This window comes from Lithobates pipiens, unplaced genomic scaffold (genome assembly GCF_037356315.1).
Source record: "Lithobates pipiens isolate NorthernLeopardFrog02 unplaced genomic scaffold, aLitPip1_a1.2 Scaffold_18, whole genome shotgun sequence".
Lineage (NCBI taxonomy): Eukaryota > Metazoa > Chordata > Amphibia > Anura > Ranidae > Lithobates > Lithobates pipiens.
The window spans coordinates 57943227-57956572 of record NW_027507758.1 but is presented as its reverse complement, the minus strand read 5'-3'; the positions used below and the strand labels follow the sequence as shown (position 1 = coordinate 57956572).

Sequence of the window (13346 nt, the reverse complement as noted above, 5' to 3'; positions counted from 1 at the left end):
AAAGCGGTTGTATACCCGCACATATTTAATATAAAAAAATAAATAAAAAAACTGTAAAGCAAAGGCATAATGAGCTAGTATGCCCCCTACCCCCTACACACCTTCAAATACCATCCCTTGGTTCCACCCCCTACCAACCTTCAAGTACCATCCCTTGGTTCCACCCCCTACCCACCTTCAAGTACTATCCCTTGGTTCCACCCCCTACCCACCTTCAAGTAGCATGCCTTGGTTCCACACCCTACCCACCTTTAATTACCATGCCTTGGTTCCACCCCCTACCCACCTTCAAGTACCATCCCTTGGTTCAACACTCTACCCTCCTTCAAGTACCATCCCTTGGTTCAACACTCTACCCTCCTTCAAGTACCATCCCTTGGTTCCACCCCCTACTCACCTTCAAGTACCCATCCCTTGGTTCCACCCCCTACCCACCCACAAGTACCGTCCCTCGGTTCCACCCCCTACCCACCTTCACGTACCATCCCTTGGTTCCACCCCCTACTCACCTTCAAGTACCATCCCTTGGTTCCACCCCCTACCCACCTTCAAGTACCATCCCTTGGTTGCACCCTCTACCCACCTTCACGTACCATCCCTTGATTCTACCCCCTACCCACCTCTCAGTACTATCCCCTTTAGAGCAATTTGGTAACGATAACAAAAAAAGCAGTAAAATAGGTCCCCTGAAGCCAGCAACAATAGAGCCCACTCCAGCACCAATATCTCCCCCAGCACCAATAGACCCCCCATCCCAGGCACACTATATCCCCCCAGCAATAACAGATACACCAAGAAACAGTAGATCTCCCCCAGCAACAGTAGACCCCACCCCAGCAACAATAGATCCTCCAGCAGTAATAGATCCCCCAGCAACAATATAGCCCCCTAGCAACAAAAGATCCCACCCCAGCAACAATATATCATACAATATTAGATCTCCCAGCAACAATAGATCCCTCACACAACATTATATCCCCTCCAGCAACAATGCCCCCCGTTACAAAATACCAACTCAGCAACAATAGATCCACCCCACAAACAATATACCCCCAGCAGTAACCACAGCTCTTACAGCTGCAAGCAATAATAGACCTCGCCCTCAACTGCAGATCACTCTCAGCAACAACTGACCCCTCAGCAACATAAGACGCCCCCTAGCAACAATGGACCACCATGCAAAAATAGATCCCTACCAGTTACAATAGATCTCCCAGCAGCCAGCATCATATACCCTCCAGCACCCCTAGCCATTACATACATTCAGTGCTGGAGGTGCTGGAACTACGCTCCCCTGAAAAAAGCCCTGGGCATTGTCATATTCTTTGGTCATTTCTGAAACAATCTGCATCTCTGTTCTTGCCAAGTGCGGACACCACCAATACCTGCTTTTAACTTTATTATCCAAAACAGCCTTTGTGCTTCTCTCTGATTTAGCTTCACATTGTCAATGGAGCCTGACTTTCTTCAATTTCATAGAATAGCCCTGCCAACTGCCATTCCACTATCCAATGCCCCAGTGGCAAGTGGCACTCTCATTGGCTTTATTTGCCACGTAGAGAAAGAAATACAGGACTTATGTACTGAGGTGCTGCACTGTTGGTGTATTTGTATGTTAAAGTCCAGTCAAATATTCCCATTGCTCATGTACTTGGAAATGAGTTTGTGATAAGTGAGTGATTCAGAGACTGCTGGCTGGGAATCGGTATCCACATAAGGTTAAATATCGGAAACACACTAAGGATCTTTGAAACAGAGTCCAAAAGTTTATTGAAGCAATATCATCACAGCACAAAATTGCAATGTTTTAGGGTCACACAGGACCCCTTCCTTCATTAGGTCAATATGCCTGATGAAGGGGCCCTGCAACCCCGAAACTTTGCAACTTTGCGATGTGATGTGATCACCTCAATAAACTTTTGGATGCTATTTCAAAGATCCTTGGTGTGCTGGCGATATATGCCTCAACTTTGTATGTTAAAAGACACCTGTGCTTAAATAAATACGCAAGCCACCATTGCTGATCTCGTAAAAAAAAAAAATAGGTAGGTAGGATGCCATTGCTGATCTCATGAAAAAGCTAGTTACCTGGCTTTCTCACTGATCTAATGGCTTCAGTACTTTTCATGTAACTGGCCAGGAACAAATACGTAGATCAGAAGTTGTAGCCAAATTAGATTTTTTGCATGCTTGTTTTGGGGCAGTGAGTCGAAATAGTAATCATCAAGACTGCCAGATAATTTGCATTTTTATAAGGATATCAGCAATGTCCCTTTTAGTTTTCTTATTGTAGGTTTCAAACAAGCAAAGGTCCGCTTACAGTCCTTAAAAGCCTTCATTCTAAAGGTCAGCAAACATCCAACAGTAGCACACATGTCTGCTAACGCATTTTGCTATGATTAAAGCAAAACTAAAGTCAGTGATACTTACCTTACCTTCAATGGTCCATAATTCTTCACCGGTGCCGGCATCTTCTTCCTGACTTCTTCCAGGACCTGAGCTGTAGTTTGCACTGGAGTTCAGTCATCCCAGCTCAAAGGATCCCTGCCGCAATGTAAACTAAATAGCTTTGAGCAAACAGGTACGTTTAATTCATTGCAGAAAAGACACTGCATGTCTCTTCTGCAATAAAGTGCCTGCCTGCTCTCAGTCTTTAACCACTTGCGGACCGCCCACTGGACATTTGCTGTGGCAGGGTGGCCGCTCTATGCCAGATCACATACCAAGTACGTGATATGACACTTCCGGGCCTGGGGCGCATGCGCGCGCCGCCAGTGGCCCTCTCCCACTGTGATTCTACAGGGCACAGGCAGAATGACAATCTGCCTATGTAAACAAGGCAAATTGTAGTTCTGGCAGAAGGGAAGGCATTGATCCTGTGTTTCTGCTAAGCCGGAACACTGATCTTTGCCTTCCAATAGTCAAAGCACCTCCCCCACAGTGAGTAAGCATAACCTAGGCACACAGTTAAAGGGGTTGTAAACCCTCATGGTTTTTCACCTTAATGCATTCTATGCATTAAAGTGAAAAAGCCTTCTGTGGTGCTACAGACCCCCAGCCCCCATTTTACTTACCTCACCCCAATCTTTCTCCGGCCCGGAACAAGCACACCAGCACTAGCTGGTGTCTTGTGTCCTGATTGGATAGATTGATAGCAGCGCAGCCATTGGCTCCCGCTTCTAATTGTCAGTTAAAATATTGCAGTGCTGTATTGCAAAACATGGTCAGGAAGGAGGTAAAACCCTCCGGGGCTGATGTGGATAAAATAAGGCATTCTGCTTTAAGAAAGTCAAGCTAAAATGCGTTAGGGCTTTGTATGCTACTGTCATATGTTTGTTGATATTTATGAATAAAGGCTACTAAGGATTGTAACTGGCTAAAGCAATTTTGCTTGTTTTTGGACCAGGAAGGAAGACAGGAACTTATCTGTTTGAGCTGTCACTCCATGGGTCATATTGAAGGGAGAGGTTGAGCTCTTTTCATGTGTATGTTTGAATCTTATCCCAGGTTTCCTTTAAAGTGGAACTAAACCCTCCTTTCCTTTATAGTCAAGGAAGCTTCCATCTTTGCCTCTCTTTGATCTATAGTTGCAATGGTGCTGTGCTTGTGATCAGTTATGACACAGTCATTTGGTGGCCTGAGAGTTTGGTCGAGAGCACAAGCAACTGTGACAGTTATGGTGGCCTGGGAGTTTGGTCGAGAACACAAGCAACTGTGACAGTTATGGTGGCCTGAGAGTTTGGTCGAGAGCACAAGCAACTGTGACAGTTATGGTGGCCTGAGAGTTTGGTCGAGAGCACAAGCAACTGTGACAGTTATGGTGGCCTGAGAGTTTGGTCGAGAGCACAAGCAACTGTGACAGTTATCAATCACAGCATGACTTCAATGTAACTGTTTTACAAAGCCATTAGAATAATGGGTTTAGTTCCGCTTCACAGCAGAACTAAACCCATTGTTTTACCGTTTGCCCATAACAGTCATGCATGCTGTGGATGATAACTCTCAATGCTGCTTTTTTTGGCTACTTTCACATTGAGGGCTTTCACACTGGAGCGGTGCACTTGCAGGACGGTCATAAAAGCGCTATAGAAGCAGTGTATAAAGTGCACCTTCCCATTGAAAACGGGCGGTTTTAACCCTTTTTCGGCCACTAGAGGGGGTTAAAACGGCCCCTCTATCGGCCGAATAGCACCGCTAAAACGGCGCTATTCTTTGCGCCACTTTACCGCCGGTGCCCGCCCGCCCCAGTGTGAAAGTAGCCTTCTGGAACTGTCAACTATCAAATGGCTGTTGTCCTAACTGATCACATGTGCAGCACCATGGCAATTGCAGATCAAAGAGAGGCTATGATGGCAGCTTCCTTACCTGTAAAGTTTAGGATGGTTTAATTCTGCTTTAAAGTGGAAGTAAACCCTGCTTTCATTTTCAGCCAAGGAAGCTGCCATCTTGGCCTCTGTTTAATCTTCAATTGCCATGATGCTGCACATGTGATCAGTTATGACACCAGCCATTGGATGGTTTGACAGTTTGGTTGAAAGCACAACCAATGTGACAGTTACATTCCCAGCACATGCCGGAAATGTAACTGTTTTTTGACACTATTAAATAGATGGGTTTACTTCCGCTTTAAGACTAGAAAATAAATTCTTTATTTTTAACACCTGTGTTCCTATAGTGACGTTTTCACATTTTATAACCGAAAGAAGAAAAGTGACAGTTGGGTTCCATGTTTAATATAGTGTTTGAATTTTTCTTACCGCAGAGCGCTCTGGAGATGCTGCTTTTGAAAGATATGCCAAGGCTAAAAAGCCACCCACTAGCAGACTACCACTATGCAGGTAAACTCTTCCTCTTAGCATTCCATCAGTGGCACTGTGTGTGTAGCTGTGTGCTGCAGAGTAGGGAGCCATGGGCAGCCATTTGTAATAACCTATAGCAGGCACTTGATAATTGTTCATTCTTCTGTTTACTCTTCAGTGATGAATGTTGTGGGGTTAAGGATTATTGACATGACAGTGATTAGTGACAGCTAATATCTTTAGGCTCCATGTACACTGAAGCTCATAAATGGCCTTTTTGGGAGTTTGGGCTTTTTTTTTTTTTTTTTAACAGCCCATAAACTCCCCTCTGTGTTATCCTATGTGTCCATGCACACATGGACAGTTTAGGATGTTTATCAGCAGTGGAGTTTAAGGACTGTTTTCTGAACGCCATAAAATCGTGTTCAGGAGTTGTTTTTCTGACCACAAAAAACGCTCATAAACGCTGCTAAACATCAAATAACCAGCGTTTAGCATTTTTGATCTATTGAAAAAAATGTATGCAGAAAAACACTAAAAACATTAATAAACGCCATTGTAAAAACGTTAAAAAAAAGTTGAAAGACTCACTGCAAAGCTAGTGGCATTTTTATAACATTATTTTTCAAGTCTGGTGTGCATGGAGTCTTACTCTGGTATCAGATAGCATCTTCCAACAACACATGGTCAGCACAAGGCGGCCAGAGATCTTGTCTCTTGCAGAGACTTGCTGTATCCATCTCTGATTCTTACTAAAGCCAACCTATATCAGCATTCTTATGGGATTGGACGCTGGAAGAATTCATATTGAGGATTAGGCCTTGTTCACACTGGCATACTTTAAGTGTTTGTTACCCCAACATTTCATATTCCTGATCTGCATCTGCTGTACCATGTACTTGTATGAAAAAAGTATCCTGTTCTCTTTGTGTTGCTTCCTTTGTGTGAAATCCCTGGTGATCCTGCCAGTCCCTCTGCTTTCCTATTAAAAAACGACCACGCTAAGCAGGAGAACACAGCGTGATCAGTTCTCTAGCTACACTTGAAACTCAGCCTGTTCTCCTCCAATGATCAGACTTGTCCCCTGACATCCCCCCGCTCCCTGCACAGCCATTCACTGGGAAGCTCAGTGTACTGTTTCCTCCCCTCCCCCCAACTCTTATGCAGCTGAGAACAGAGAGAATGTGAACACTTATAAAAAAAAAAGGGGGGGGGGGGGCAAAAGGTATTTATAATATTTTTTTTATAGCTATACACAAATGTTTTGCCTCTCATTTGTGAACTGAATGGGTTGTTTTACAAGGTGAACGTTTACAATCAATTTTACCACTTAACCACTACAATACAGGGCACTTTCGCCCCCTTCCTTTCCAGACCAATTTTCAGCTTTCATCGCTCTCGCACTTTCAATGACAATTGCGCGGTCATGCTACACTGTACCCAAATGGAATTTTTATCATTTTGTTCGCGCAAATAGAGCTTTATTTTGATGGTATTTATTCACGACTCAGTTTTTTTTTTTTTGCGATATAAGCGCAAAAAAAGCGGAAATTTGGAAAAAAAAACAATATTTTATTTTTTCTATTTTAAAACAAATCCAATAAAATCAAATTTTGTCATAAATTTAAGCCAAAATGTATTCTGCTACATGTTTTTGGTAAAAGAAAAAAAACCGGTAAGTGTATAATAATTGGTTTGTGTGATCACGGACATATGTACGCAAATGATCATGTACATATGTGTGCAGGTGATCACGTACATATGTGTGCAGATAATCATTGGAACATGTGATTTTAGTAGGACATATGTGGGGGACATGTGTTTTTTTATTTTGGGACATGTCTTTTTATTATTTGGGGACATGTGTGTTTTGGGGACATGTGTGGTGACGTGTATTGTGGTGACATGTGTGTTTACACTGTAGGTTTATACTAGACTAGTGATCAGTGAGTAAAAAGCTGTAAAAGCCGGCTGCAGCAATCTCTTCTCCTCTCCTCAGCGACAACTTCTGTGTGAGGAGAGGAGAGCCGATTGCCTAGCAACCTGCTGTTTGTTTACATCACATGATGGCCGTGATTGGACACGGCCGTCATGTGATCAGGAGGGCCAATCACAGAGCCCTCCTGCCGATCCGAGATGCACCGTGTCTGGGTGACACGAGCGCATCGGGATCGCGCCGCTGCGCGGGCAGGCGCGCGCGCGATCCCCCTCCTTCTGAAGGACGTTCCTGAACGTCCATTCAGAAGGAGACGGCTCCCACCCGGCCGTATATGTACATTGGCCGGGTGGGAAGTGGACTCTTTTTAAGATGTGTTGTTTACAAGTTAAATTTTATTTATTTTTTGCTTAGAACCCCCCAAACATTATGCATTTTTTTTCTAACACCCTAGAGAATAAAATGGCGGTCGTTGCAATACTTTCTGTCACACCGTATTTGGTCAGCGGTCTTACAAGCGCACTTTTTTTGGAAAAAAATAATTTTTTTAATTAAAAAATAAGACAACAGTCATGCTTCAAAATTGCGCCCACTCATGGAATGGCGACACACTTTTACCCTTAAAAATCTCCATATGTGACGTTTAAAAAATTCTACAGGTTGCATGTTTTGAGTTACAGAAGAGGTCTAGAGCTAGAATTAATGCTCTCACTGCACCAATCGCAGGAGATACCCCACATGTGTGGTCTGAACACCGTTTTCATATGCTGGCGCTACTCACATATGCATTCGCTTCTGCACGTGAGCTCGGTGGGACAGGGCGCGTTAAAAACATTTTTTTTATTATTTATTTTACCTTTTATTTTTATTTTTTACACTGTTCTTTTTAAAAAAAAATGTGTCACTTTTATTCCTATTACAAGGGATGTAAACATAGCCTTCACACAGGTGAATGATTAACCACTTACGGACCGTAAACATCCCTTGTAATAGAAAAAAAGTATGACAGGGCCTCTTAAATATGAGATCTGGGGTAAAAAAGACCTCCGATCTCATATTTACACTAAAATGCAATAAAAAAATAAATAAAAAAAAAAGAGACAGGTGGGGGCCATCTTCCACTCACTCATCTCCATACCCAGCAAGGGGCAACATCCGATCACCTCCGCAGCTGAGGAGGATGGCACCGAAGCGAATCTGCCGCATTGACCACTCTTATCTGAAAGCGGACCGCCGGCCGAAGAAGAGGATACCGGAGTTGTGGCAGCTAGCTGCTGCCATAACAACGATATTCCTCTTCAAAATTAGGACGTATATTGGCGTAAGGCAGTCTGTAAGTGGTTAATCATTCACCTGTGGTAAGGCCATGTCTTCCCACACAGGGATGTGTAGGTTTTCCATGCATTGCGGTGCAGGCAATCCCATTCATGACAATTGGAACTGTTCCCAATTTGACAACTGTGTGGATGCTGGTGCATGTCTCCAAATGCAGGCAGTGTGAGTTTGGTGTCAGTGGCAGAAATAGTGTCCTGTCGTTGGTGCCAGTGGCAGGAACTATGCCCCACTGTTGCCGATAGCTATACCTCAAGGGCCGGAAAAAAGCATGCAAAGGGCCACAGTTTGGAGACCACTGTCCTAGGGGATACTATGTCAATTGTCAATTTTGATTTTGGCTGGGCTGTAGTTTAGACTGATTGTATAGTTTTTCACCTGGTTTTTACTTAAAGTGGACCTTCAGTCATTTTTTCATCTTTCCATCTATTAAATCTTCTGCTCTTGTTGTTTTAACTTTGGATAGTAAAAGATTTTTTTTCTGCCAGTAAATACCTTATACAGCCCACTTCCTGTTTCTTGTCTGATCATTAGCCTAGACTTATGACATCATCCACAGCTCTCTCTCACTCTTGTGAGAGCTTGTCAAGAAGAGCGGGGGATGAGTCATAAGAGGACCAATCAGAGCTGCAGAGCTGGAGGTGTGTGTCTGTGTAAATCCAGGAAGTGAACATGCAGCAGCTTCAGCTGCCCACAGTTAAAAAGGATGCAGCCAGACTCAGTAGAGGGAGATTTCTGCAGCATATTTGGCAATCATAGATTTACAGTATATATAAAATAATATGCAAAGTGGTTGGAGGGAAGCTTCAGAATGGCAAAGATGTTTTTTATTACAAATTATGTGAGCAGACTGCAGTTCCTCCTTAAAGGGGTGTTCCAGCCTTAAAAAAAAATGTTAAAGTCAGCAGCTACAAACACTGCTGCTCGCCGAAGAGGAGGAAGCGCCGCGGAATAGGAATAGGCAGAATAGGAAGACTGCCTAGCAACAGGGGTTTCTGGTAAGTTTAAAAAAAAAATTCTATTTTTTTTTAAAGCATATTAATGCTATTTTTATTTTTAGGGTGACCCTCCCCTTTAAGCTTAAATTGTAAGTTCACCATTACAGAAAAATCTGTAAGGTGAACTTAGGCAGGTGCCCCTCCTCGCCCCCCTCCAGGTCCTGCTGACCCCTGGACTGCGGCAATCTCCATTTCTAAGCCCCTGTATATCAGCGTCAGGAGCCCAGGGCTTAGAAATCCTCTCTCTGTACATGCAGCATCTTCATAGCTGACAGGACGGGCTATGTGGCTGCTGATTGGTCAGCGCCGCCCACGTGACGGCGCTGACCAATTAGAATGCTTCGGAGTGGGGGGGGGGCTGTGTAAGTTCACCTTACAGAGTTTTCTGTAAAGGTGAACTTACCCCTTTAAGTTGGCTTGTGATTTCTCACTATCTCCAGTAGATGTCACTGTTCATAGTATGAGATTTCACAAGCAAAACTAAGTTATGAATATTTATATTTTCTTTAGCCAATCCAGTAGGAGGTTTATGCCACTGGTGCATGCTTGGGGAAAATATCAATATTTGGAATAGTTCATTTAAAGTGAGGTAATTAGTGCTACTAATTAAGTGAGTATATGATATAAACTAATGTGAAGTCAGTGAAATTGCTGCAAGATCTAATGCAGGGGTGCCCAACCAGTGGCCCGGGGGCCACATGTGGCCTGCTGAGCCCTCTGATGTGGCCCGCGACCTCCTGCTCTGTGATAGAATAGAAAGAAGACTGTTATTAAAGGTCAGTTTATTACTAAAATAACAGTGTATATATGGGCATATCTTTTCTGCAATGGTTACTGGGCTGCTTTCAAACTGATATGCAGGTACAGAGCAGTTTACCTGTGGGTTACCTGCACTGAGCCATAGACTTCTATTATTACCTGCAAGTATGGTGAGCTTTCTGAAAGTGCGCCAAGCATGCAGAATATAATAGAAGTCTATTGCAAACTGCAGGAAAGCCAAAGATACACTGCGTTGCACACGTGGTGCAGGTAAACTGCAGCGCATCAGTGTGAAAGCAGCCTTGGACCCCTTTCACACGGTCAGTCCGACCAATTGAACCCTTTATTCACCTCTAAGTAGTGGCAGACATAAACCGACTTGTGTTCTACCTCCAATACGATCCGCTAAAAAGTATTGTGGGCTGCGTCCGTGTCTGCTGTGCAAATGCAGAGCGGACACGGACATGCCATCCACCCGTTCCACTCATTGTGGCCCGTGACCAGTTACCAAGTCGCTTAAGTGGCCCTCGCTCTTCAAAAGGTTGGGCACCCCTGATCTAAAGTGTACACTTAAACACAAAAAAGGGTAAATAATAATAAAAGTGATCTGCAACGACTTCTAACACATTAATATTAAGCTGAAATAATCCAAATCATTGGTAAAAAGTAAACACAGTAATTGAAATCCAAAATGAGTGTGTATACATCAAAAAAGTCCAAATCAAAGTGATGAATTAGAGACAATAATCATGAGTATCCATAATCCTGGTGAATCTTCTAAACCAGGCATGTCCAAAGTCCGGCCCGCGGGCCATTCGCGGCCCGCAGTCCGGTTTTGAACGGCCCGCCTGGTGTGCTGCGGGATCAGGGCTGTCAAATGAGCCGATCCCCGGCACTGTGTGAAGCTCCGTCTGCTTCAAAAGTGAAAGTAAAGTGCAGAGGAGTGTGCTGTGCTCTCTGCTTCCCCCTACAGTGCAGTACCCGGCTGAATGAGGAAATGGAATGGAAAGGTACTGTACTACAAGCTAGATTCGTTTTAAAAAGGCTTTATTTATGTGTATGTGTGTGTGTGTGCATGTGTGTCTGTATGTATGTATGTGTGTGCATGTGTGTCTGTATGTGTGCATGTGTGTCTGTATGTATATGTGTGCATGTCTGTCTGTATGTATGTGCATGTGTGTCTGTATGTGTGTGTGCATGTCTGTATGTATGTATGTGTGTGCATGTCTGTCTGTATGCATGTGTGTGCATGTGTGTCTGTATGTATGTATGTGTGTGCATGTGTGTCTGTATGTGTGCATGTGTGTCTGTATGTATATGTGTGCATGTCTGTCTGTATGTATGTGCATGTGTGTCTGTATGTGTGTGTGCATGTCTGTATGTATGTATGTGTGTGCATGTCTGTCTGTATGCATGTGTGTGCATGTGTGTCTGTATGTATGTATGTATGTGTGTCTGTATGTATGTGTGTCTGTATGTATGTATGTGTGTCTGTATGTATGTATGTGTGTCTGTATGTATGTATATGTGTCTGTATGTATGTATATGTGTCTGTATGTATGTATGTGTGTCTGTATGTATGTGTGTCTGTCTGTATGTATGTGTGTCTGTATGTATGTGTGTGCATGTGTGTCTATATGTGTGTGTGTGTGCATGTCTGTCTGTATGTATGTATGTGTGTGTGTGTATGTGTGTCTGTATGTGCATGTGTGTCTGTGTGTGTGTGCATGTGTGTGTGTGTCTGTGCATGTATGATTGCATGTGTGTGTGTGTCCATGTATGTCTGTATGTATGCGTATGTGCATGTGTGTCTGTATGTATGTGCGTGTATGTCTGTCTGTATGTGTGTGCATGTATGTGTGTTTGTATGTGTGTGCAGCATGTGTGTCTGTATGTATCTGTGTGCATGTATGTGTGTGTGTGTGTGTGTGTGTATGTATGTCTGTATGTGCGTGTATGTATGTGCGTGTATGTCTGTATGTATGTATGTGTGTGCATGTGTCTGTATGTGTGTGTGTGCATGTGTCTGTATGTATGCAAGTATATGCATGTGTCTGTATGTGTATGCATGTGTCTGTATGTGTGTATGTCTGTGTGTATGTGTATGCATGTGTGTTACTTTTAATCCAGACCCCCCCCCCCATTCTTGTACCATCAGAACTGCTTTTGTGGTGCTTGTGTGTGTGATAGCAGCCAGGACTGCTGCTCCTCTGAAAAGCAATCCATATACAGATCGCTTTTCAGAGGCATTTGAAAGGTGGTAAAGAGGCATTATGTTGCCTCCTCACCACCTATTTTAAGCCCGTAAATGTAGCATCACTATACCGCAACTGTGCAGTCTACACAGTTGCGGGGTAGTTGCAGTGCAGGCCCATTCACCCTGAGCATACCTCCAGCTGCAGCCACAGCATGTGTACACCCCCAGCTGCTCCCTCTGCAGCTAAAGGGGGAGAAGTTGGGGGTGGTAAAAACAGCTTAACCATGTAGTTTTACTGCCCCTCCAATAAGCCCTTGGTTCACATCTGCATGGCTGCATGCTGTGTGTAGGGCAGCCCATGCATTTCAATGGGCTTCCATACCCACAAAAATGCAGGGAAAGAAGTCCCAGAGCTTTTTTTTTTTTTTTAATTGCGCTGCACCAAAAGCACCCCATGTTTCCAATGTGTGGGGTACCATTAAGACTTAACGGTACCCCTAAAGAACAGAGCATTCGTCTGTGTGTCAGGCAAACGAGCGCGACAAAGGCACGAGAATTTTTGTTGGGCCAGGTATGAGTGCTCGAATGACCGAATTTTAATGGTTCAAAGAATGTCAGGCAAAATGGTCGGCCCTCACACATGTTCACTTCATCGAATCTGGCCCTCTTTGAAAAAAGTTTGGACACCCCTGTTCTAAACAGACAATTATGTTGTGAAATTGATGTTAATCTTCGTGACTAGATAGTAACTACCATATTTATCAGCGTATATAACACACGCCGGCGTATAATACGCACTCCAAGTTTAGGAGGGAAGTTTAAGGAAAAAAACTTTTAGGAGGGAAGTTTAGGAAAAAAACTTACATTTAAATGCCCATCAATGCAGCCTTATCAGTGTCCATCTGCAGCCTTATCTATCATTGCAGAATGATCAGTGTCCATCTGCAGCCATGTCCAATAGTGTCCATGTGCAGCCATGCCCAATTGCAGCATGATCGTTTTTTAAATTGCGCTGCCGAGAGACAGAGCCGGATGTCCTGTGTCCTCGGCTCATCTCGCAGTCCAGCCCCCTGTCGCTGCTCCTATGATTGACACAACACCAGGACTGGGCGTGACTGCGAGCAGAGTCGAGTACACAGTACACACCGTTTGGCTCAGTCTATGTCGGCGGTGCTCCTCTTCCCCTCAGACAGCGGGGGATCAGGGTATAACACGCACCCACAATTTTCCCTTGATTTTAAGGGGAAAAAAGTGCGTATTATACGCCGATAAATACGGTAATCACTAATCAATTTATCACTTTGATTTGGACTTTTTTGATGTAT

General features: G+C 43.8%; 1 protein-coding gene across 2 annotated transcripts in view; it reads left to right on the top strand.

Annotated features, from left to right (window-relative positions):
• Nucleotides 1–13346, top strand: part of TRERF1 (transcriptional regulating factor 1) — a 231931-nt gene that overhangs the window by 165028 nt on the left and 53557 nt on the right. For both annotated transcript variants that reach the window (XM_077485709.1, XM_077485708.1), the window contains one exon: nt 4763–4838. In XM_077485709.1, the coding sequence (XP_077341835.1) occupies nt 4763–4838 (76 nt within the window). The remainder of the gene's footprint in view (nt 1–4762; nt 4839–13346) is intronic.